Source organism: Bos taurus, chromosome X (assembly GCF_002263795.3).
Source record: "Bos taurus isolate L1 Dominette 01449 registration number 42190680 breed Hereford chromosome X, ARS-UCD2.0, whole genome shotgun sequence".
Taxonomy (NCBI): Eukaryota; Metazoa; Chordata; class Mammalia; order Artiodactyla; family Bovidae; genus Bos; species Bos taurus.
Window position 1 is genome coordinate 133,302,966 of NC_037357.1, and position 24,218 is coordinate 133,327,183.

Genomic DNA, 24,218 nt, shown 5'->3' on the forward strand with positions numbered 1-24,218 from the left:
GTAAAAATTGAGCGGACCTGAAGGTATAAAACGTGTGTGTGTATGTGTGTGTGTGTGTCCAGTTTGGCAAAAGAGTTTCCCCTTTCTTCAAAGTTTTGTTGATTCCAAGCCAAAGTCCTAGCTCTGTGGGGTGATTTCCCTGGCGGAGGGGGGCCACAGAAAAGCAGTATTTTCATGCTAATCACGGCAGGGTCACTGTTTATGAACTGGCAACGGATCAAAATGAAGGATGTCAGAGACTCAGACTGCTCAGACCTGGCAAGAGCGCGTGGTTTCTGGGGGAGATGGGTTAAGATGAGACAGCACTGTCGAGGGCTCCGGGTTCTGGAGAATTAAGCAGCCCCGCCCCCTCCCCCTCCCGGGAAGGCATGCCGACCGGCAGGAGAGCGGACTTCCCGACCCTGAGCTCTCTGCCCCCACCCCTCCTCCTCGTTACCAAGCATCACCCTCGTGAGGCCTCGTGGCGTTCCGCGCTGCCCTCGCCGAGCCTGGCGCCTTTTCTGCCAGCGCGGGGCGGGGATCAGGCGGGGGCAGCGGGGAGGCCCAGGGCACATGACGCCCCCTCCCCGCGGCCCCCGCGCCCAGCACATGACTCAGGCCGGCAGGCAGACCCGAGCCACGCGCGTCCCCAGCACGACCCATGGCCTCTCCGCGACTAGGCACCTTCTGCTGCCCCACGCGGGACGCCGCCACGCAGCTCGCGCTGGGCTTCCAGCCGCGGGCTTTCCACGCGCTGTGTCTGGGTAGCGGCGCGCTCCGCCTGGCGCTCGGCCTCCTGCAGCTGCGGCCCGGGCGCCGGCCCGCGGGCCCCGGGATCGCCTCAGCCTCGCCGGCGACCTCGGCCCGCGTCCCCGCCTCCGTGCGCATCGTGCGCGCCGCAACCGCTTGCGACCTGCTTGGCTGCCTGGGTGAGCGCGCGAGCCGCGCGGGCGAGGGTGGGTGGGGAACCCGTCGGTGTTCGAGTGAGGGCGCCCGGTCCGCGGGTGGGGACCCCTTCTTGGGAGGTGAGGGCGCACGGCCGGGGACCCCTCCGTGCGTGGTTCAGGGCCCGTGCGTACTGCACTGATGGAGACCCCTCCGCGCGCAGTTGAGTGCGCGCGGCCCGCGAGTAGGGCTCCCTCTGCGGGTGAAGACGTTGGGCCCCTAAGTAAGGGCGCGTCTATGCGTTTTTTCAGGGCGTGCCTAGGTGCGCGGTTGAGAACCCGCGGCCCACGGGTGGTCCTCCGTGGGAGTTTGACGGGGTGAGGCCCGCCAGTGGGGACCCCTTCATGGGAGTTGTGGGCGCACGGCCCGTCGTAGGTGGGGACCACTGAGTGCGCGGTTGAGGGCGCGCAGCTCAAAGGTGGGGACCCCTCCGTGCGCAGCTGAGCGCGAGCGGCCCGCGAGTAGGGCTCCCTCAGTTTGTGGGTGAGGACGCCCGGCCCCCAAGCAGAGACCCGTCTGTGCGTTTTTTCAGGGCTCGCCTACGTGCGCGGTTGAGAGCCCCGCGGCCCCACGGGTGGGCCTCCGAGCGAGGTTGACGAGGTGTGGCCCGCCACTGGGGACTCCTTCGTGGGAGTTGGGGGCGCACGACCCGTCGTAGGTGGGGACCACTGCCTGCGCGGTTGAGGACGCGCGGCTCTACGGTGGAGACCCCTCCGTGTGAAGGTGAGGACGCCTGGCCTGCGAGTAGGGACCGTCTGTGCGTTTCCTAGGGCACACGCACCGCGGGTGCGGACCCCTCCGTGAGCAGTTGAGGGCCCGCGGCCCGCGAGTGGGGATCTTTCCGTGTGTGCTTGAAGACGCGCTGCCCGCGAGTGGGGACCCCTTCGTGCGCGGTTGAGGGTGCACGGCACTGTGTGTGCAGTTGAAGGCACACGGCCCGGGGTGGGAACCCCTCCATGCCCATTTGAAGGCCCATGGCCCACGAGTGGGGACCTCTCTGTGCCCAATTTAGAGCGCGCGGCCCGCGAGTGGGGACGCCCTTCGTGGGAATTGAGGGCGCACAGCCTTGCGGTGACAACCACTCCGTGCGCGGTTGAGGGCACATGGCCTGCCGGTGGGGTCCCCTCCATGTGCAGGTGAGGACGCCCAGCCCACAAGGAGGGACCCATCTGTGCGTTTTTCAGGGAACGAGTACCGCGAGTCGGGACCTCTCCGTTCCCAGTTGAGGGTGCGTTTCCGGTGAGTGGGGACCTCTCTGTACGCGGTTAAGGGCGCACACCCCGCGGGTGCAGACCCCTCTGTGCGCGGTTGAGGGCGCACAGCCCATTGGTGGGGACCACTGTGTGTGCAGTTGAGGGCCCGTGGATGCGGGTGGGGACCATTGTGTGGGCAGTTGAGTGTGCACGGCCCGCGGGTGGGGTCCCCTCCGTGTGTGGGTGAGGACACCAGGTCCACGAGTAGGGACCCATCTGTGCATTTTCCAGGGGTCGATTACCATGGGTCGGGACCCCTCCGTGCCCAGTTGAAGGCCAATAGCCAGAGAGAGTGGAGTCCCCTGCGTGTGCGGTTGAGGGCGCACGGCCTGCAGGTGGGGACCACTGCCTGCGCGGTTGAAGGCGCCAGTCCGCGGATGGAAACCTCTCTGTGCCCAGCTGAGGGCGAATGGCCTGCTAGTGGGGACCTCTCTGTGCCCAGTTGAGAACGTGTGGCCCGCGAGTGGGGATGCCCTTCATAGGAGTTGAGGGCACACAGCCTTGTGGTGAGGACTACCACTCTGTGCGTGGTTGAGGGCACACGGCCCACGGGTGGGGAGCCCTTGGTGCTCAGTTGAGGGCACGTGTACTGCGGTGGGGACCCCTCCATGCCCAGTTGAGGGCCCAGGAGTGGGGACCCCTTTGTGTGCAGTTGAGGGCGCACGGCCTGCGGGTGGGGTCCCTTCCATGTGCGGGTGAGGACGCCCAGCCCATGAGGCCCCTTCCGTGTGTGCTGAGGGCACGCTGCACGCTAGTGGGGACCGCTCCCTGCGCAGTTGAGGGTGCATGGACCGCGGGTGGGAACCACTGTGTGAGCAGTTGAAAACACACGACCCAGGGGTCTGCGAGTGGGGACCTCTCTGTGCCCAGTTGAGAGCTCGTGGCCCATGAGTGGGTCCTTCATGGGAGTTGAGAGCGCATAGCCTTGTGGTGAGGACCACTCCGTGCGCAGTTGAGGGTGCACAGCCCACAGGTGGGGAACTCTTGGTGTGCAGTCGAGGGCGCGCCTACAGCCTTGAGGACCCATCCATGTGCGGTTGATGGTGCGTGGCCCGTGAGTGGGAACCCTCTCTGTGTGCTTGAGGGCGCACTGTCTGCGAGTGGGAACCACTGCGTGGGCGGTTGAAGGCGCACGGCCCGTGGGTGGGAAGCCCTCCGTGTGCAGGTGAGGATGTCGGGCCGCGAGTTGGGACCCGTCTGTGCGTTTTCCAGGGCGCACGTAGTGCGTGTCGGGACCCCTCCATGCCCAGTTGAGGCCCGCGGCCCTCGAGTGGGGATACCTCCATGTGTGTTTGAGGGTGCACTGCCCGCGAGTGGGGACGCCTCTGTCCGCGGTTAAGGGCGCACAGCCCAGGGGTGGGGACCACTGCGTGCGCGGTTGAGGACACCTGCCCTGCGAGCAGGGAGCTGTCTGTGCGTTTTTCAGGGCATGCGCACCTCGGGTCAGGGCTCCTCTGTGTGCTGTTGAGGGTGTGCAGCCAGCGAATGGGGACCTCTCCTTATGCGGTTGAGGGCACACGGCCCGCGATGCGAACCCCTCCATGCCCAGTGGAGGCCGCGGGGCCCGAGAGTGGGGACCCCCTTCCTGGGAGCTGAGGGAACACGGCCCTCGATTGGGGAAGCCTTCGTGTGCAGGGAAGGACACCCGTCCCGGGAGTCGTGTGCATGGTTCAGGGTGTACGTACCACGGATGGGGACCACTCCTTGCATGGTTGAGCGCACCTGGTCTCCGGGACTGGGGGACCCTCCATATGCGGGTGAGGACGCCAGGCCCGCGACCCGTTTGTGAGTGGTTGAGGGTGCCCGGCAGGCGGGTGAGGTCCCCTCCGTGCAAGGATGAGGGCACCCCGCCCACAGGTGGGGACCCGTCTGTGCGTGGTTGAAGGCATGCGGCCCGCAAGTGGAAAGCCCTCGGTATGAGTGGGGGTGCCCAGCAGTCGGGTGGTGCATGTTTTAGGGCCTGTGGCCCATGAGTGGGGACCCCTACGTGTGCAAATGAGGATGCCTGCCCCAGGGAGCGGGTACCGCTTGTGCGTGGTTGAGAGCGCCTGGCCTGCGGGTGGGAGGACTGATCCAGAGAGGGCTACCCAGGGACACTACGAGGACGAGTGGATTCTGCAATACAGTATGGGTAAAAGTTGCTTCCGGAGACTTCTTTTTTTCTTTTCTTTTCTTTCTTTCTTTTTTTTTTTTTAACACTTTGATGTATTTGTTACTGCTCTTACTAGGGAAACTTTAGGCAGTGCTGTGAAGGAAAACACAGAAAATACCACGGTTCCATGATCGTTCCACCAATGAGAGACTAATAGTTAATATTATCAAGCCTGTGCTCACATACATGCAGTTGTTTCCAAACCGATTTAGCAGAATCAGGAAGAAAACTCCATATATACGATAAAATTTTTATTTCCTTTTTTATCTATGTATCTAAATTTGGGTTTTCTATCACAAATGTGCAAACTTGTAGTCTCTAGGCTAAATCCAGCCTGCTTTTCTATGTACAGCCCATGAGTTAAGAATGTTTTTACATGTTAAAGTGTGTTTTAAAAATCTACCAGGGGGCTTCCCTGGTGGCTCAGACGGTAAAGCATCTGCCTGCAAGGTGGGAGACCCGGGTTCAATCCCTGGATCGGGAAGATCCCCTGGAGAAGGAAATGGCAACCCACTCCAGTACTCTTGCCTAGAAAATTCCATGGATAGAGGAGCCCTGTGGGCTACAGTCTATGGGGTCCCAAAGAGTCAGACACGACTAAGCAACTTCACTTTCTCCCTTTCTAAGAGGAGAGTGAAAAAGCTAGCTTAACACTCGAAGCCTAGAAATCTACAGAACAGGGACTTCCCTGGTCGTCCAGTGACTCAAACACTGTGCTCCCAATGCAGGAGACCTGGGTTCGATCCCTAGTCAGGGAACAGGATCTCACATTGCGGCAACAGAGACCTGGCCCAGCCAAGTAAATAAATACTTTTAAGAACATCTACAGAACAATGGTATTTCAGACATGTAAGCATTCTGTGAAATGTGAATGTCAGCGTCCGTAAGTGGACTCTTATGGGGATACAGCCGTGCCCTGCACTTGTGCACTGTTGGGGCAACATCTTCCACCCACCCCATTTCCCCATCAGGGCCGAAATGAGTGTTGCATAGAGAAACATAGAGAAAGTGTGGGCCACAGACCCTAAAATATTTTCTCTCTGATCCACTACAGAAACTTTGCTGACCCCTGCTTTCAACCCTAGCACGGCACGTTTTACAAACTCTAAGCTCGATACTGCTGACCTTTTAAACTTTTTTATTTTGGACTTTATTATATATATGCAAATGTAGAGACTGTATAAGAAGCCGCCTGTTCTCATCACCTAGCCTCCTCTATACTTCATCCCTGTACCCCACTCCCCACTGAATTAATTTGAAGCAGATCCCAGAATTTATATCATTACATCCAGACAAATCTCAGTATGTAACTGTAGAAGAATTCAACATATATATAATTATATACATAATTATAATATATAACATGTCCATTGTAACATACTGTATACTACATGTGTGTGTATGTTAGTCACTCGCTCATGTCTGACTCTTTGCAGCCCCATGGACTGTAGCCCGCCAGGCTCCTCTATCCGTGGGATTCTCCAGGCAGTAATACTGGAGTGGGTTGCCATTTCCTCCTCCAGGGGATGTTCCCAACCCAGGGATCAAACCTGGGTCTCCCACACTGCAGGTGGATTCTTTACTATCTGAGCCACCAGGGAAGCCATATACTATATGTTACAATATTATAATATATTACAATATATAATATATTTAATATGTTATATTAGTGAAGTGAAATCGCTCAGTCATGTCCAACTCTTTGCGACCCCATGGACTGTAGCCTACCAGGCTCCTCCGTCCATGGAATTTTCCAGACAAGTGTACTGGAGTGGGTTTCCATTTCCTTCTCCAGGGGGTCTTCCCGACCCAGGGATCGAACCCGGGTCTCCTGCATCACAGGCAGACACTTTACCCTCTGAGCCATCAGGGAAGCCCAATATGTTATATTAAGTGTATATTTAATATAGTCTCATATTATAATATGTAATTATATATATATATATATCACACTGATATCATTGCCACCTAAAAAATAAGGAAAACCGATTCCTTCATGTCACCGCTACATGTTCAGGCATGTCATACATGCCAGTTTTCCGTTCGTTAGTTCAAATCAGGATCCAAAGAGCGTCCGTGTTCTGTGAGTGCTGACGGGTGCTGGCCATGTTGGAATCGTCTGCTCTTGAAGGAGAGGCTCTGATGGTATTTGAATGGCTTCCACCTCCGTGTCCTGAGGGTGTCGCAGCAGCTTCTAGCCCACCTTGACCAGATACCTGGTGGATGTGTTCCAGGGGTTGGCTCCCCTGTTCCTCTTGCTGTTTTGTGCTTGGAGACACTCAAGAATCTTGACTCCAGACACATGCTATGGAACTTGCAGTCACTTTTTCAGACTGGAGTAAGACAGGAAGGAATACCTCCCTTTCTGTTAGTGACAAAGCGAGTGTGGTGCAGGATAATTAAATTTTAAAAAATTGGTTTTCTCCCTGATTCTGCTGAAGCATTTGGGGGAAGCATCTTAATAGTTTCAGTAACTTGAATATCTGGAGATAGAGTTGCAGCCAAACATCTTTTGGGGGGTGGGTCAGGAAATAAGATTGGTACATCCTTTCACCTTTTGAAGGAAGGTACATGGCACTGTGGGCAAATGAGCAGAAGCAGGAGTCAGGGCAAGGCAGGGGGTGTCTGGACCTCCTCGCTGAAAAATAACAAGCACAGATGCCAAGGTGTCCCTGGTGGTGCAGTGGTAAAGGACCCGCCTGCCAATGCAGGGGACATGGGTTCGATTCCCGGTCCAGGAGGGTCCCGCGTACTCCAGAGTCTGTGAGCCACAACTGCTGAGCCTATGCTGCAGAGACTGGGGTCCATAACATCTGAAGCCCACGACCCACCTAGAGCCTGCGCTCCGCAACAAGAGATGCCACGGCGATGAGAAGTCCACATACCACAATGAAGAGTAGCCCCCACTCTGAAACTAGAGAAAGCCTGCAAAGACCAAGTGCAGCCAAAATAAAGACAGAAAGAAATACAGATGCCTATTGCATGGAATGTGATTCTGCTCCCCCACTACCCCACCCCCCCCGGAGGATTTTTTAAAATCTTTTTTTTTTTTCCTGGACAAATTGCACAGCTTGTGGGATCCCAGTTCCCTGACCAGGGATTGAACCTGGGCCATGGAAGTGAAACCACAGAATCCTAACCACTAGACCACCAGGGAAGTCCCGCCCCAGTTTTGCTGACACTTCACTGACATACAGCACTGGGAAACGTTTACATATCCAGCACAATGACTCACATTTACCATAAAATGTTTCCTAAACACCCATCACCTCATATACATGCAAATATATATACATATGGTGTTTACTGAGCTCAAAGCAGATCTCCATAGTGAAAACAACAAAGCACTATTTGGAAGAAAACGTCATTTCTGTTATTTGCACTTAAGAATAAGAAGCGACATCTTTAGGATTTTAGTGTCCATAATGCCCTTTGGTGGTGTAGGACACAGTGTATATCTGGTTGCCTATTTTGAAGTATATGTTTTGTATGCCAACTACACACATTATGCTAGTATACAAGTCTGTACTGTTCATTTCCCCTTGAGCATTTTGTGTTATACACTGTACACTCAAACAGATGCTATCCCAAACCTCACAACCCTATTATATACGTTGAGTGTGGATACTGATTATAGGCGAATTAGATATCTGGATCTAAGAGCAAGGAACACTCCCAAATAATAAATGTCAAAAGTAGATTACAAGAGCTAACTTGTGAAAATCTTCAATTTTTAATTTTATTAAAAAGAACAGAAGAACTCTCTTTCACAACTTCAGAATAAGCTTTTTCGGGACTTCCCTGGTGGTCCAGTGGTTGAGAATCCACCTTGCAGTGCAGGGCACACGAGTTCCATCCCTGGTCAGGGAAGATCCCACATGGCGTGGAGCGACTAAGCCTATGCACCACAAGTTCGGAGCCCACGAGCCATGACTACTGAGCCCAGGTGCCGAAACTACTGGAGCCCAGGTGCCCTGGAGCTGGTTCTCCGCAGCAAGGGAAGCCACAGAGATGAGCAGCCCAAGAGTAGAGGCCCCTGCTCGCGGCACCTAGACAAAGTCCTGTTAGCAGCAACAAAGACCAATCAATAAAATAAATCAATACATCCTTTTTTAAAAAAATTAAAAAAGAAAGAATGTGCTTTTTTTCAGTCGTTCTTTTTTTTTTTTTTAACATGAGGACTAGTTAAGCCGGACACTAAAAATACAGCCAAGAAACACACACTGTTATTCACACAGTTGCTTCTTAGAGGCAAATAAACGACCAACCAAAATAAGGAACATGACTCTAGCTGATGTTAGTGGAAGTGGAAATCAAAGCGCCGGGGATTGCTCTGCAACCATAATCCTTATCTTCTGAGTCTTTTTTTTTTTCTCCTCTGTCTCTCCTGTACCCACCAACATGTGTATCTTTCATCTCTGCCTCCCTCACATCTTTCTCTCTCCCTTCCTATCTTCTATCCATCCATCCTTTCATCTGTCCATGTGTCCATTTGTCCATCCATCATTTTTACAGTCAGCAGACCCCCTTTAGGTCTGAGTCAGGAGCGGACACAAAGAAAGCGTTATCACCTGGTTGCCCCTTAGGTATCGCGGTCCGATCTGCGGTGTGGTTAGGGTTTCCGAGTTTCGTGGACGACATCTCTGCCGTGAACAACACAGATGTGTGGCCTGCCGTCTTCTGCGTGGGGAGTGCAGTAAGTGTGGCTTCCCTGGTCACCCTCCCCACCCCTTCACTCCCCTCTGTTACACTGAGTCCTCAAAGTATGGTCCTGACCCTCCCACCAACCCAGTGAGGTTTTTAGAAAAGCTCAGAGACCCCCACCCTTAGCCCACTGACCAGGGACCCTGTGGGAGGAAGGCCTGTCTGTGATTTAACAAACCCTCCAGGGGTCTCTGGAGCTTCCCAGGTGGCTCACAGGTGAAGAACCCGCCTGCTAATGCAGGAGGTGCTGGTTTGATCCCTGGGTAGGGAAGATCTCCTGGAGGAAATGGCAACCCACTCCAGTATTTTTTGCCTGGAGGATTCCATGGACAGAGGACCCTGGGGGGCTACAGTCCACAGGGTCGCAAAGAATCGAACACCATTGAAGGCACTTAGCATTGCAGTACATCCCTGCCTTGCTCCCCCTGGGAAGGTCCTTCCTGCGCATCCTCTTTCGTCCTCAGCAGAAGCGCATCTGGTTCAAAGTGCCTGGCCAGGCCTTTCATCTCTGAGCCCGTCATCTCTCTGCCTACACATGTGAGCATCAGGAGGGGCTTGCTGGACCAGTCTGGCTGAGCAGACCGGGAACCAAGGCACCCGCCTGCCCCCAGGCCACGTCCCAGCCTAGGCTTCCAAGGGTGGCCACGTGTCTGCCGAGGGCTTTCAGGGACACGAGATGACATCAGGGGTGGGGCGGGGCCACCTCCAGCCTGCACCTAGGGGCTGGGATGCCATTCTTCTGATTATAGCTCTGGATCCAGCTGCTGTACAGTGCCTGCTTCTGGTGGTGGTTCTGCTACGCAGTGGATGCCTACCTGGTGATCCAGAGGTCGGCTGGACAGAGGTATTCAGTGCGAGCGGCCGGGTTCTTCTGCTCTAGCTCATTGCCGGAGGGGAAGGTTGGAGAGGCCACGAGCACTTATTTCTGTAGGGTAGACACGGAAAGTGAAAGAGGAGAGCGAAAAAGTTGGCTTAAAGCTCAACATTCAGAAAACTGAGATCATGGCATCCGGTCCCATCACTTCATGGCAAATAGATGGGAAAACAGTGGTAGACTTTTTTTGGGGGGGGCTCCAAAATCACTGCAGATGGTGACTGCAGCCATGAAATTAAAAGATGCTTACTTCTTGGGAGAAAAGTTATGACCAACCTAGAGAGCATATTAAAAAGCAGAGACGTTACTTTGCCAACAAAGGTCTGTCTAGTGAAGGCTGTAGTTTTCCCAGTAGTCATGTATGGATGTGAGAGTTGGACTATAAAGAAAGCTGAGTGCCAAGGAATTGATGCTTTTGAACTGTGGTGTTGGAGAAGACTCCTGAGAGTCCCTTGGACATCAGGGAGATCCAACCAGTCCATCCTAAAGGAGATCAGTCCTGAATATTCATTGGAAGAACTGATGTTGAAGCTGAAACTCCAGTCCTTTGGGCACCTGATGCAAAGAGCTGACTCATTGGAAAAGACCCTGATACTGGGAAAGATTGAAGGCAGGAGGAGAAGGGGACGATAGAGGATGAGATGGTTGGACGGCATCACCGACTCAATGGACATGAGTTTGAGCAAGCGGGAGTTGGTGATGGACAGGGAGGCCTGGCATGCTGCAGTCCATGGGATCTCAGAGTTGGACACGACTGAGTGACTGAACTGAACTGAGACACAGTCCATCAGAACCTCCCAGTGGGCACTCCACCAAGAAATGTCTAATGCCAGCTCGTTTTTATGTAAAAGGCAGAAGGCACAATCAAAACAGCAAGGTATTCTTGCTGGGCACCTGAAACATTGTAAGTCAACTATATATATATATGTTATATTATATATATATATATATATTAAGAAAAAATAGCAAAATATTCTCCAGGTGCCCCCCCAACCAAAATTGAGGATTTTAAAACCATGGAAATAAGTAATTCAGTAAATTTCGTATTTGGAACTGGACAGATGCTAAAAAAGGATTGGCATGATTATAAAAATTCTGATGGTATCTAAAGGTATAGGAAGAAGTTCTAAGAAGTGTGTATGGATGTGTTATGCTAAGTACAGAGCCCAAGATTTCTGGTGCTGGAGAGGGGGCTGTCTAGGAGGAATTACACAGTGGTTAGTGCCTTGGCCCCAGTGGGTTCAAGTTCCTGACCCTCACTCACTCACCTCAGTCACTGAGTGACTGTTGGCAAGTTTCTGAACCTCTCTGGATCACCTGCAAGGCTTACTGACTCTGCTCCTTTGGGGGGACAGGGTGGCGTGTGTGGGTGTACAGAGATGAAGGATGGGGATGGTTAAGGATGTAAGGATGGAGGTGGTAAGAGTGTAAACTCTGCAAGGAATGGTCAAGGGTGGCAGTGGAGAGAGATAGGAAGTCTCTCAGCTCTCCTGGAATGTCAGATGGCCACCCACTTCTCAGAGACCTTCTTTGTGGTTTGGACTGAGCATTAAGACCCTTGCATGTTGGGTACCCAGATGACTTCAGGAAGGACAGAGGCTGGGAACCTCTTGCTACTGGGGGAGCTAGGTCCCTAGGAGGAATTATGCCAGCTCATTTTTATAAAAGGAAGAAGGCACAATCAAAACAGCAAGGTATTCTTGCTGAGCACCTGAAATGTCCATCCCTTCTGTCAATCTTGAGAGCCTTCAGTTCAGTTCAGTCGCTCAGTTGTGTCCGACTCTTTGTGACCCCTGCAGCACGCCAGGCCTCCGTGTCCATCACCAACTCCCGGAGTTGACTCAAACTCATGTCCATTGAGTCAGTGATGCCATCCAGCCATCTCATCCTCTGTTGTCCCCTTCTCCTCCTGCCTTCAATCTTTCCCAGCATCAGGGTCTTTTCCAATGAGTCAGCTCTTCGCATCAGGTGGCCAAAGGATTGGAGTTTCAGCTTCAGCTTCAGTCCTTCCAAAGGATATTCAAGACTGATTTCTTTTAGGATGGACTGGTTGGTTCTCCTGGCAGTCCAAGGGACTCTCAAGAGTCTTCTCCAATGCCACAGTTCCAAAGCATCAATTCTTCAGTGCTCAGCTTTCTTTATGGTCCGACTTGCACATCCATACATAACTACTGGAAACACCATAGCTTTGCCTAGATGGACCTTGAAAGCCTTAGGTTAAGGGAAACAAACCAGACACAGAAGGCCACATTTTTTACACTTCCACTTGGATGAAATGTCCAGAATAGGCGAATCCATAGAGAGAGATGGTAGCTGAGTGGTTGCCAGGGGCTGGGGGTGCAGGCGTGATGGGGGGAGACCCCCGAATGGGTGTGGGTGTCCTTTTATGGGGATGAACATGTTTTCAAACGGGCCTGAGGTGGGGCTTGCATGGCACTGTGGATATCCTAAATGCCGCTGAGTTGTTCACTTTAGAATGGTGACTTTGATGTTACATGACTTTCACTACTCAGCACTAAGGGGTGACAATACATACACAAGTGGGCACAGCTGTGTGCCAATAAAACTTTATTTACAAAAGCAGGCAGAGGGCCGGATCTGTACGGAGGGCTGTGTTTAAACAAATAAACAAACAAAACAACCTCAGAGGCACAATCAGGGGGCTACTTGCTGAGATTCTGCTCTGCATGTGTTTTACCGCTGCTCGCAGAGTGTGGGGCCGGGCAGGCGCTGGACCTGAGGTTCTGGACCTGTATTCTCTCTCCCCCAGCACCATCCTGCTGTACCACCTCATGACCTGGGGCCTGGCTGCCCTGCTGAGCGTGGAGGGTGCCCTCATGCTGTACTATCCTTCCATGGCCAGGTAAGCCGGGGCTCCCCCAATGCCTGACCCCCGTGGGGCGTCCTCCTGCAGACATGCCTGGGTGCTGACCCCATGTGGGTGGGCGGGCCTTCGTCCAGGATCCGTGCAGCTGCGAGCACGTGCCTGGCTCCTTGAGCCAGCCAGGGTCCCCTGCTCCTGCCCATCACGTGTGTTGGGTTGGTGCTGTGCCCAGTGTGGATACAGAGCTTGCAGGGCACCATGGGTGTCCTAAATGCTGCTGAGTTGTTCACTTTACAATGGTGACTTTGATGTTATGTGACTTTCCCTACTCAGCACTAATGGGTAAAGCAGCCATAGACAATACATACACAAGTGGGCATGGCTGTGTGCCAATAAAACTTTATTGACAAAAACAGGCGGAGGGTGGGATCTGTACTGAGGGCTGTGTTTAAACAAACAAACAAAAAAAACAACCTCAGAGGCACAATCGGAGCTGGGGGTGCATCTCTCCTCCCTACACACCTGTGATGGCTCTCTCCTACCTGCTGTTGATTTTTTTTTAATCCTTCAAACCAGCTTTCTCTGGGCACGCAGGTGAGTTGAACATCCCAGGGCTGAGTTCCAGATGTCTGGGAGACTCAAAGGGTTGCTTTTAGAATAGCTCATTTTCAGCCTCTGCTGTCTGCACTTTTTTTTCATGTCTCCATCCTGTGCTCTTCTGAACACACGCTGGGAGATGTGGCCTCTGAAACTGTCTCAGACATTTCTTTGAGTCTGAACCCCTGCCCTTTACCATTTGTAAAACCTCAAGGTCTCTCTAAGGAGATATATTCTACATTTTAATGGAAAACTGAAAATCAGACGTTGGACACCATCTCTTGGTGATTTTAAGGTGTTGTAGACCCAGGGAGGGGCTTCCTGGGTAGCTCAGCTGGTAAAGAGTCTGCGTGCAATGCAGGAGACTCCAGTTCAATTCCTGGGTTGGGAAGTTCCCCCAGAGAAGGGATAGGCTACCCACTCCAGTATTCTTGGACTTCCCTGGTGGTTCAGACAGTAAAGAATCCGCCTGCAGTGTGGGAGACCTGGGTTCAATTCCTGGGTTGGGAAGATCCCCTGGAGGAGGGCATGGCAACCCACTCCAGTATTCTTGCCTGGAGAATCCCATGGACAGAGGAGCCTGGCGGGCCACAGTCCATGGGGTTGCAAAGAGTTGGACACAAATGAGCAACTAAGCACAGCACAGCACAGACCCAAGGATCAGTACAGCATGGCCCATAGTACAGATCCGGCCCTTTGCCTGCTTTTGTAAATAAAGTTTTATTGGCACACAGCCATACCCATTTGTGTATGTATTGTCTATGGCTGCTTTATCCATTAGAGTTGAGTAGATTTGACAGAGGCCATGAGGGTTCTGAAGCCTAAAATATTTCCTATCTGTTCCTTTAGAGAAAAAGTTTGCTGACCTGTGGTGTAGACTGTTTCTCCCCATCTTTCTTAATTTCTTGCAGCTGCTCACTCAAATGTCTCCACAGTCCTATTGCTTTGTCAACTGTCACTACTTCCAGGCCTCTGTGTAGACCCCTCAAAATACTCTGCTCTCCCCAGGAGCCTTAAAAGGACGAAGACAGAGTAAGCAGCTGTTACAGAGGGATGCACTTAATCGGAAAGAGAATTTTTATCACTCACCTCCACCCATGGGATCCTGGGGCTGTTTTCATTTGAGCCCAGGTGCTCCCAGATTAACACAAGGCCTCCACCTGAAGCATTTTCATTCTCCATCATCTTATCCTCCAACATCTCCACCCTCAATCATCCCCACCCTCTATCATCTCCAATATGCATCACCTCCAACCTCCATCATCTCCATCCACCATCATCCCATCATGCCCATCTTCCATCATCTCATAGGCCATCATCTCACCCTCGAACATCTGCACCCAATATCATCCCCACCCTCCAATATCTCCACCCTCAATCATCCCCACCCTCCAACTTCTGCAACATCACATGCAACCATCATCATCTGCAACTTCCATCATCCTATCTTCTCTAACTTCCATCATCTCATCCTCTATCATCTCATCATCTCGTCTTCCATCATCTCTACTCTCCATCATCTCCACCTTCCATCATCTCATCTTTCATCATCTCCACCATCCATCATCCCACCCTCCATCATCTCCACCATCCATCATTTTCATCCTCCATCAGAACCGTCCTCCATAATCTCCAGCCACCATCATCTCATCTGCCTCATGTCCACCCTCCACCATCTCCACCCTCCATCAGTCTGCCCTCCACCATCCCATCATCTCCACCCTCCATCATCCCATCATGTCTACCTCCATCTCCTCCTCCTCCATCATCTCCTTCTCCATCATTGCCACATTCCATCATCTCCACCTTCCATCATCCCATCATGCCCACCCTGCATCATCTCATCCTCCAGTGTCTTCACCCTCCATCATCTCCACCCTCCATCATCCCATCATCTTCTCTGCACCTTCCATTGTCTCCACCCTTCATCATTTGCATCCTCAGAGCACTGTGCAGGCTCCCACCCTCACTCATCTGTCCCTCATCATTCGAATCTCATCTTTTGCTCCTCCTGTTTCCCTTTCTCCCCTCAAGCCCTTGTAGACCATGGTTTAGCTTTCACAGCTGAAGAAGAAAGCTTCATTTATAAAAGAACGCACCATCTTCACATGGTATTGCCATCCTTAGGGCAACAAAAGGTGGGCACTGCATTGTTCATGCCTGGTTTTGTGCATTCTTCCACTTTCATCTCTGGTGTGTGCACTCCATACTGATGACAGCACCAGCATCTTTATCATGCCCCCTTCCCGGGCCTCCAGGGCTACGCCCTCCTCTGGCTTTCCCCCTCATCTGGGGTTGGACCTGAGCAACTTCTCCTTTGGATGCCCTCTCCCCCTTTGCCACTTTCTCTACATTATGCATTTGTTCAGTGACACTCCCGGCCTTGGTAACATAGCTGTGTGTAGCATACCACCATGTCCCGTTGCTGACGGACGAGTCCCCCAGCCCATCAGTAGACATTCCTGTCTTTGTTTCTGAAAAGAACCACCGAAATGATTATGGGTCACCTTGGGAACAAGTGTCCTGAGAAATAGGAAGCTCGGGTGTTTTCAGTTGTTCGAGGGCAGAGCTTGGATCTTATTGGTGATGTCAGCCAGGCCTAGAACGTAGTAAAGTGCTGAGCACCTTACCAGTCTATTGAGTGCCTTTGTCTTGCTTGAACTGTGTGTGTTTTCTTTGAAGGGGTCCCACAGGGGGGTTGTGGTGGGGGTGGGCGTCCATCATCCCAGAGTCTTTCCTGTCTTTACTTTTTTCCAAGGGGGAACTTGAAAAGTGGCCCACTTTCTGAGACAAGACAGAACTGTGATTGATCTTCCTTCTCCTTCTGTGACTTACTTGCTTGTCCACAGACATGATGAGATGTGAGTCAGGTTTCCTTCCGGCAGCCAGAAGTGATCTGTGCATTTCCCTTTGCGCTCTGGGTCCTCTTATCTCGGCTTTCAGATAAGGCAGCGGGTTATTTCAGGTAAAGCCTTATTGTTGGAGAATGCCTCGGTTTTTCTCTCCCCCCCTCCCCACCAGGTGCGAGAGGGGCCTGGAGCATGCCATCCCCCACTACATCACCACGTACTTGCCGCTGCTACTGGTCCTGGTGGGCAACCCCATCCTATTTCGAAAGACAGTGACCGCAGGTAAAGGGCAGGGAAGCTTCCTGGGGATGAGGCCACGGGGATGAGCCCCAGGACTTGGGCCCCAGTCATTACCTAGGATCCCTGACCTCATCTGTCATCCTGCAGAGACGAGCAGAATGAAGTTGGGGAGAGTGAGTGGGTTTACATTAGTGACAGGGAGCAAGCCTACTCAGTCACGGCTAGATGGTCTTTGCCAGCATGCGTTAGCGCACAGCCCAGGGACCTGTGGACTTTTTCCCTTCTACCTGGACTCATCCTGGGTCTATCCGCGGCGTGCCCCCAAAGACCCAGTGTCCTTGAAAACTGGCGGAGGGGGAGATGGGAACAGGAGAGGAAAGGAAAGGTCAGCCGTGGGCGAGGGGTGGAGATGGACAGGGCTGTCCCCGGTGGCGGAGGGGCTGGCTCCCCCCGTGCTGTCTGGGCCCATGTCTTCTCCCAGCTGGGCAGGAAGCAGGAAGGGGCCCACAGGACATGAGTCAGAGGCACCAGAAAGATCTGGGCGAGAAGGTGAGTCAGCAGACCCACAGGAGGGGGCCTGCATTCCAGCCCCCTACCCCATCCTTGAGGAGACGAGCCCTGGGGCAATTCTCTAGCCCCCTCGTGCCCTGTGGGTCCCTCACGGGCAGAATTGGAATAAAGAAACACACCTCCACAGAAAGGTCACTGGAGGATCGACTGTGGATTGCAGAACTTTAAGCGACATGCTCTGCTACTTAGGGAGACAACATCACGAAGGCTCTTTGGGTCTCTCTCTCTTCGTATCTGCGTTGAAAAACAGTGTGTGTACACCTGTCAGTAACACAACATTGGAAATCGACTCTACTGCAATAAAAATTTAAAAACACGCAACCCCCATAGTGTATTAGAAAGAAAGAAAGTGAAGTCACTCAGTCGTGTCAGACTCTTTGTGACCCCATGGGTTGTAGCCTACCAGGCTTCTCCATCCATGGAATTTTCTAGGCAAGAGTACCGTAGTGGGTTGCTATTTCCTTTTCCAGGGGATCTTCCCAACCCAGGGATTGAACCCTGGTCTCCCGCATTTTAGGCAGACGCTTTTACCATCTGAGCCAAATACAGCTTTTTAAAAAACATTGCATTAAAAACAGTGATCCAATTACATCAAATAAAGGAAAACGAAGTGTAGGAAAAAACACTGGAAAGAAATATACTAAGATGCTAACAGTAGTTGTCTTTGGGGGGATGATAGGTTATTAATTTTTTTTCTAAACTTTTTTTTATATTTTTCAACTTGTCTAAAGGAGGATGCCAAATCTTTCAATATTTTAAAATAGCAAGTATGAGACTCCCCTGGAGGTCCAAGGGTTAGGACTACACGCTTTCACTGCAGGGGGGCCTGGGTTTAATCCCTAGTTGGGGAACTAAGATCCCACGTGCAGAGAGTCTTGGCCAAAGAAAGAAAGAAATCAAGGATAAATTATTACTGTTTACATTTTTTGGCCACATCTTTCAGCATGGGGCATTATAGTTTCCTGATCAGAGATTGAACCTTGCCCCCTGTGTTGGCATGGAATCTTATAACCACTGAACCACGAGAGAAGTCCCCTAGTGAATTATTTTTATAATAAAAATAACATTTATATTTATATTTAATATTTATAAAATAATTTTTATTATAAAGATAAAAAGTATAAACTGTTAAAAATACAGCTCCTGAACGAATAAAATCCAGATAAAATCAGGGGTGTAGTTAACAGCACTGCACCAGCGTTATTTTCTTCATGCTGACCAACGTGTGGCTGTGAGTGTGGTTGCGGAAGACGTTAACACTGGAGGCAGCTGGGTGCAGCTATATGGGGGCTCTACTATCTCTGTATATCTTATATAAATCTAAACAATTTCAAAAATGAAAGTGAAAGTGGCTCAGTCATGTCGTGAACCCATGGACTATAAAGTCCGAGGAATTCTCCAGGCCAGAATACTGGAGTGGGTAGCCTTTCCCTTCTCCAGGGGGATCTTCCCAAGCCCAGGGACCGAACCCATGTCTACCGCATTGCGGGCAAATTTACCAGCTGAGCCACCAGAGAAGCCCCAGAATCCTGGAGTGGGTAGCCTCTTCCTTCTCCAGGGGCTCTTCCTGACCCAGGAATCGAACTGGGGTCTCCTGCATTGCAGGCGGATTCTTTACCAGCTGAGCTATCAGGGAAGCCACAAAGACTTCAAAGGAAACCTTTAAGAGCTGTGTATTCCCCCCGAGTGTCTGAGAAGCACCCCCGCCCCTCCCCATGCAGTGGTGAGAGAGGCATGGCTGGTATCTTGCCTCCTGCTCTCCAGGGTGACTTGCGGGCTCCCATCCGGTTTGCTGGCCTTTGTCGATCGTGAACATCACACACCGTTCCCCTCTGCTCCACAGTGGCCTCCTTACTGAAGGGAAGACAAGGCATTTACACGGAGAACGAGAGACGCATGGGAGCCAGGATCAAGACCCGATTCTTCAAAATAATGCTGGTTTTCATTGTTTGGTAACGTGTTTCTGTTTCTTTAAACTCTCACTGGGACGTGAAGTGCAAACCTCTTGTAAGTTGCCTTCCCAAGTGTGACCTGAGTTCCAGAGGCAGAGTCTTGGGAGAGGAAACCTTTAGAGGCTTGTCCAGATGGCCCTGGAGGCAATGCTGTCCAGACAGGAAGGCCAGTCTGCACCCATGACCTTCTGGAAAGAAATTCACATCCGCTCAAATTATAGAGAATCGCTAAGAACAGAAAATCCTCACTTTAACGTGGTCACATCCCAACCACTTGCCTCTGGAGTACTGTCCCATCGCCGAGGGTTAACATTCAAATCAAATGCTTCATCGTGCCTTCTAAATCCATCTTTTATTTTTGCACCCATCTTTGTTTTATTTTTTAATTAATTAGTTTTTTGTTGTTGTTGCTGCAGTGTGAGGCATGTGGGATCTTACTTCCCCGGCCAGGGATTGAACCCTCATCCCTCTTGCACTGGAAGTACCGAGTCCTGACCACTGGATGGCCAGAGAAGTCCCTGCATTTGTCTTGACAGCAGGATTCCTGTATCTGATGAGACTCAGGGATGACACCCCGTGTCTGTGTGATGACTCACAGCTCAGGGCAACAAGGACAGAAACCATGACTCCCCAGGCAGTCCAGTGGTTAGGACTCTAAGCTCCCACTGCAGGGGGCAAGAGTTCTATCTCTGGTTCAGGAAACTAAGATCCCGAAAGCTGTGTGGCACGGCCAAAAAAACAACTAAAAAAAAAAAAAACAAAAAAACAAGAAGGGTAGAGAGCAATCTTCATCTCCTCAGTGGGCCTGCCCTGTCCCCCACAGGCAGTCTGCCCCAGCATTTCACGTGGGTTTGCTCTGTGCAAATAGAGCTGTGACAAGTACCAAATCAGAAAGCCCTTTGCTGCAGCGACAGAGTGCTTTGCCAGACAGGGCACACGTTGGTGGTTAATAATTTATCTGATGGGAAGAGGCTGGTTTGGACATTCTCCTGGGAGAGCCGTGAGTCACCTCCCTTTAAAAATACCCCGAGCCTGCCATTTCCAACTTCGCCGACCTGCCGACACTACCGTCAGAAATTTCCGACATAAAACATCAAGGTTCGTGTTGGTTTCCATCAAGACGTCAGCTTGCTCGTCAAAGGAGGAACGACTTCTGGGCTATTTGACGTGTGCCAGAACCTTCCACCCGATGTGGTGTTGATTGTGACCATCGGGAGGGTCTCTTGGTCTCTGCTTTTGGCTGAGGGGGATGCCGTCTCTGACGTCTAATTCTCGTCTAATTCTGCAGCTACTTGGTCACCCCTCCCGGACTTCTAGGTCTTGGGAGACATGTTCCCTGGGGCTTCTCAGGTGGCTCAGTAGATAAAAAAATCTGCCTGCAATGCCAGAGATGTGGGTTTGATCCCTAAGTTGGGAAGATCCCCTGGAGGAGGAAATGGCAACCCACTCCAGTATTCTTGCCTGGGAAATCCCATGGACAGAGGAGCCTGGAGAGCTACAGTCCATTGGGGTCACAAAGAGTTAGACATGATGGAGTGACTCAGCAGTCATGCATGCAGACATGTCCTCTGACCTCTGGCATTGAAAAAAAAGGATATTGGGAAGCAATTATCCTCCCATTAAAAATAAGCAAAAAAAAAAAAGAATGATATCACATGTTCTCTTTACCTGTGGCCCATTTTCTTTCTCACAGCTGGTTCTCAAATGTCATCAACGAAAGCCTTTTGTTCTATCTTGAAATGCAACCAGATATCAACAGCAGCTCTTTGAAACAGGTCAGAAACGCAGCCAAGACCACGTGGTTCATGATGGTAGGTCAATCTTGATTTTAAATGTACTTCCTAAAGGAGAAGAAAAAAACCCAGACAAGATAAAAACCACTGAGAAGTATGATCTATGTGTTATTTAAATATGTGGTGAGTTGAAGAGGTTGCGGGGGCCCCCTTATCTGGCTGTGGTCCATGAGTTAGCTTGTGCATTTACTCTTGGCATCAGTATTAAAGGGATCCGACTCTGGTAAGTCAGTTTGGTAAGTGTCTCAAACCTTTCAGGCTGACTAAACATATCTGGGAATTTATCTGCAAGAAATGTTTCAGACTGAAAAAGCCACAAAGTTGGAGGTATTCCTTGGAACACTATCCATAAATATAAAGCATTCTAGACAACCCACATTTTCTTTTTTTTATAAAAGGGAATGGTTAAGTAAATCACTGTGTTTGATCTTGATGGAATGGTATGCAGATGCTGAAAATGACAATGTAAAGTATGACAATTATGAAATCTCATAATAAGTGAAAAATGCAGGATGTAGAGATTATACTCATTTCAACTACCTAATCACACATGTAGGCAACAATATTGCCTAGAAACACACCACCATAATCAGGTGGAAAGCTCATGGATACATCGTCCTCAATGTTTCCAGGATATTGTGTCCCCACTGCAAAAACTCCATACAGGAGCTGTTAGTGGAGAAGTGCCTGGGTTTCCGTGGTGGCTCAGCGGTAAAGAATCCGCCTGCCAATGAAGGAGACCCCAGTTCAATCCCTGGGTCAGGAAGATCCCCTGGAGAAAGGCCTGGCAACCCACCACTTAGCAAGTAAACAAGTGGAGAGGCTCACCGTGTCCTCAATTAGATGCGTGTGCATTCAGTGTTGCCATCATTATTAAACACATATGACTCTGGTAAGTTAGTTTGGCAAGTGTCTCAAACTTTTTAGGCAGACTAAGAATATCTGGGAATTTCTCTGGAAGAAGTGTTGCAGACTGCAAAAGCCACAGAGTTGGAGGTATCCCTTGGAACACTGTCCATAAATATAAAGCATTCTAGAGAACCCACATTGCTGGGGTGATGCCCGGGACCTTCCTCTCCACCCCTCTTGTCTCCTATGTCTCCCACACATCTCTGAAGGCTCAGAACCTCCAAGCCAGTCTCTCTCTTGCCCCAAACTAGCCAACAGGGTGCACCCCAGTTGAGGCCAGCCCTGTGGACCGAAGTGACCCCTGTAAGCCGTGATGCCCATCAGTGCCCTGACTTATATGCCGTCTCTTTCCCCTCCCTTCCAGGGGATCCTGAATCCAGCCCAAGGTTTCCTGTTGTCCCTGGCCTTCTATGGCTGGACGGGCTGCCGCCTGACGCTTCCAGGTCCCAGCAAGGAGATCCAGTGGGACTCGATGACCACCTCGGCCACCGAGGGGGCGCCCCCCTCCCCCGGGGGCCCCCAAGAGCCCGGGGAAGGCCCCGCTCCCAAGAAGGAGCTTCCGGGCGGCACGCACACTTCCGATGAGGCCTTGAGCTTGCTTTCTGAAGGTAAGAGCCTCTGGGTAGAGGCAGGCCTAGGTTGGGGGCCCCACGCTCCCCAGGAACTCCTTTGTCAATGACCAGGAGGCTCCCTGCCCTGATTTCTGGAACCAGCTTCAGGGCATGAGTGGAAAGGGACCACCTTAATCTTGCAGCTCATCACTCACCTCTCCTTGTAATGTGAGCGTGGTGCCTTTCCTCTGCCTGCGTGCCACGTGGCTTCAGTCCTGTTGAACTCTCTGTGTCCCCAGGGACTGTCACCGCGGCTAGGCTCCTCTGTCCCTGGGGATTCTCCAGGCTAGAATACTGGAGCGGGTTGCCATGCCCTCCTCCAGGGGATCTTCCCCACCCAGGGACTGAGCACCGTAGCCTTGTGTTAATAATCACTAGCTCTGCCTTGGGCTGCATGACATTCTGAGTCTGAGATAAACGGTCACTTCTCATCCGGTGCTGACGTGTGCTGTAAGACAATGAACAGTAGGCGACCTGACCTCTGGAGATTTTTACGTGCAGTTTTGGTTTGTCCACTTCATCCGGGGGCATTTAAGATGAAATGCAGGTCACCCGTCGCTGGCTCTTCCACTCTGTCCTCTTCAAGACTCTCGCACCGTGGTCCTCAAATTGGTCCTCTTTTTAAACTCCTGTTCATCTAATTTGGACTTCCCCTGGTGGCTCAGATGGTAAAGAGTCTGCCTACAATGCTGGAGACCTGGGTTCGATCCCTGAGTCAGGAAGATTCCCCTGGAGAAGGAAACGGCAACCCATTCCAACCTTCTGCCTGGAGAATCTCATGGACGGAGGAGTCTGGTGGGCTACAGTCCGTGGGGTCGCAGAGTCGGACACCACTGAGAGACTTCACTTTCACTTTTCATCTAATCTGGGGTTATGTCCATTAAGCCAACTGATGTGGAGGGTGCAAGTATTAGTTTAAGGCCCAAATAATGTTTCTTTAAAGCTTGAAAGTGAAAGTGAAGTCAAGACTGCTTTCCTTTAGGATGGACTGGTTGGATCTCCTTGCAGTCCAAGGGACTCTCAAGGGTCTTCTCTAACACCACAGTTAAAGATGTGGGTGAAAATCAGCAAAGAGAATGACTCCAATATACAAGACCCCTATGTCTATACCACAGGCTGTATGGTGAGGCCAGAACCCTCAGGAACCGGGGGCCTTTTCGAATAAAGTGGTAATCTCGGAAATGAGATAAGGCTGCCTTAATCTCGGGCGTGTTTCCTTTCTCCTTTCCAGCCACTTTGCTTTCATAAGACAGAAAATACTGTTACATGTCAGAGAAAAACCCAGAGATACAAACTCGAAGTGGTAAGTACGGTTAGGCCTCTCCCCGTCTGCACTGTTAGGATGAAGCTTGACCTGTTTATCATATCCTTAAGCCTCTATCTGCTACTTTAGGATTGACTTCCAGGCTGACAGGCTTCCACCGAGCCTTCGTCATTAAGCATCTAACATGGTGTCTGGCACTTACTCGCCACTTAACAGAAAAGGCAACTGAATTTGAACAAATATTCCTTGAGCACCTGCAACCCAATCAACACTACTTTAGCTGAGGCGGGGGCTGGGGTGTGAGCGTCTCTGAGAAGCATAATGTGGGCAACTTAGAAATAAAGACTTATAAATAAATAAAGGCTGAATTTGCACGTAGTTTGGTGGTGGGAAGCTGGAGAGAGGCATGTGGGGAAGAGATCTATCCAGGGGTGTTTACAGATTCTGCATTTTTATCTTGGGGCCAGCAAAAGGCCAGTTAAGGTTTCTGAGCGGAGATAGAACACTTACATTTGCTCGTAGGACTAACCTAGTGACTGGAAAATTCCATGGATGGAGGAGCCTAGTGGGGCTACAGTCCATGGGTTCACAAAGAGTCAGACATAACTGAGCGACTTCACTTTCATGACTATTGCGGCGGCTCACAGTGAGAGGATCTGTGTATAATTCCTGATGACAACTTGAGTTCAAAATACGAGGAGC

General features: G+C 51.3%; 1 protein-coding gene across 1 annotated transcript in view; it reads left to right on the forward strand.

The window, feature by feature from the left end:
- The first annotated feature begins 519 nt into the window (after nucleotides 1-519).
- The window catches only part of GPR143 (G protein-coupled receptor 143), a 29,699-nt gene continuing 6,000 nt past the window's right edge, over nucleotides 520-24,218 (forward strand). The window contains exons 1-8 of the mRNA XM_002700459.6: nucleotides 520-908; nucleotides 8,916-9,025; nucleotides 9,783-9,877; nucleotides 12,678-12,770; nucleotides 16,350-16,459; nucleotides 18,831-18,939; nucleotides 20,633-20,750; nucleotides 22,006-22,249. Coding sequence (XP_002700505.1) covers nucleotides 641-908; nucleotides 8,916-9,025; nucleotides 9,783-9,877; nucleotides 12,678-12,770; nucleotides 16,350-16,459; nucleotides 18,831-18,939; nucleotides 20,633-20,750; nucleotides 22,006-22,249 — 1,147 coding nt within the window. The 5' untranslated portion in view covers nucleotides 520-640. The remainder of the gene's footprint in view (nucleotides 909-8,915; nucleotides 9,026-9,782; nucleotides 9,878-12,677; nucleotides 12,771-16,349; nucleotides 16,460-18,830; nucleotides 18,940-20,632; nucleotides 20,751-22,005; nucleotides 22,250-24,218) is intronic.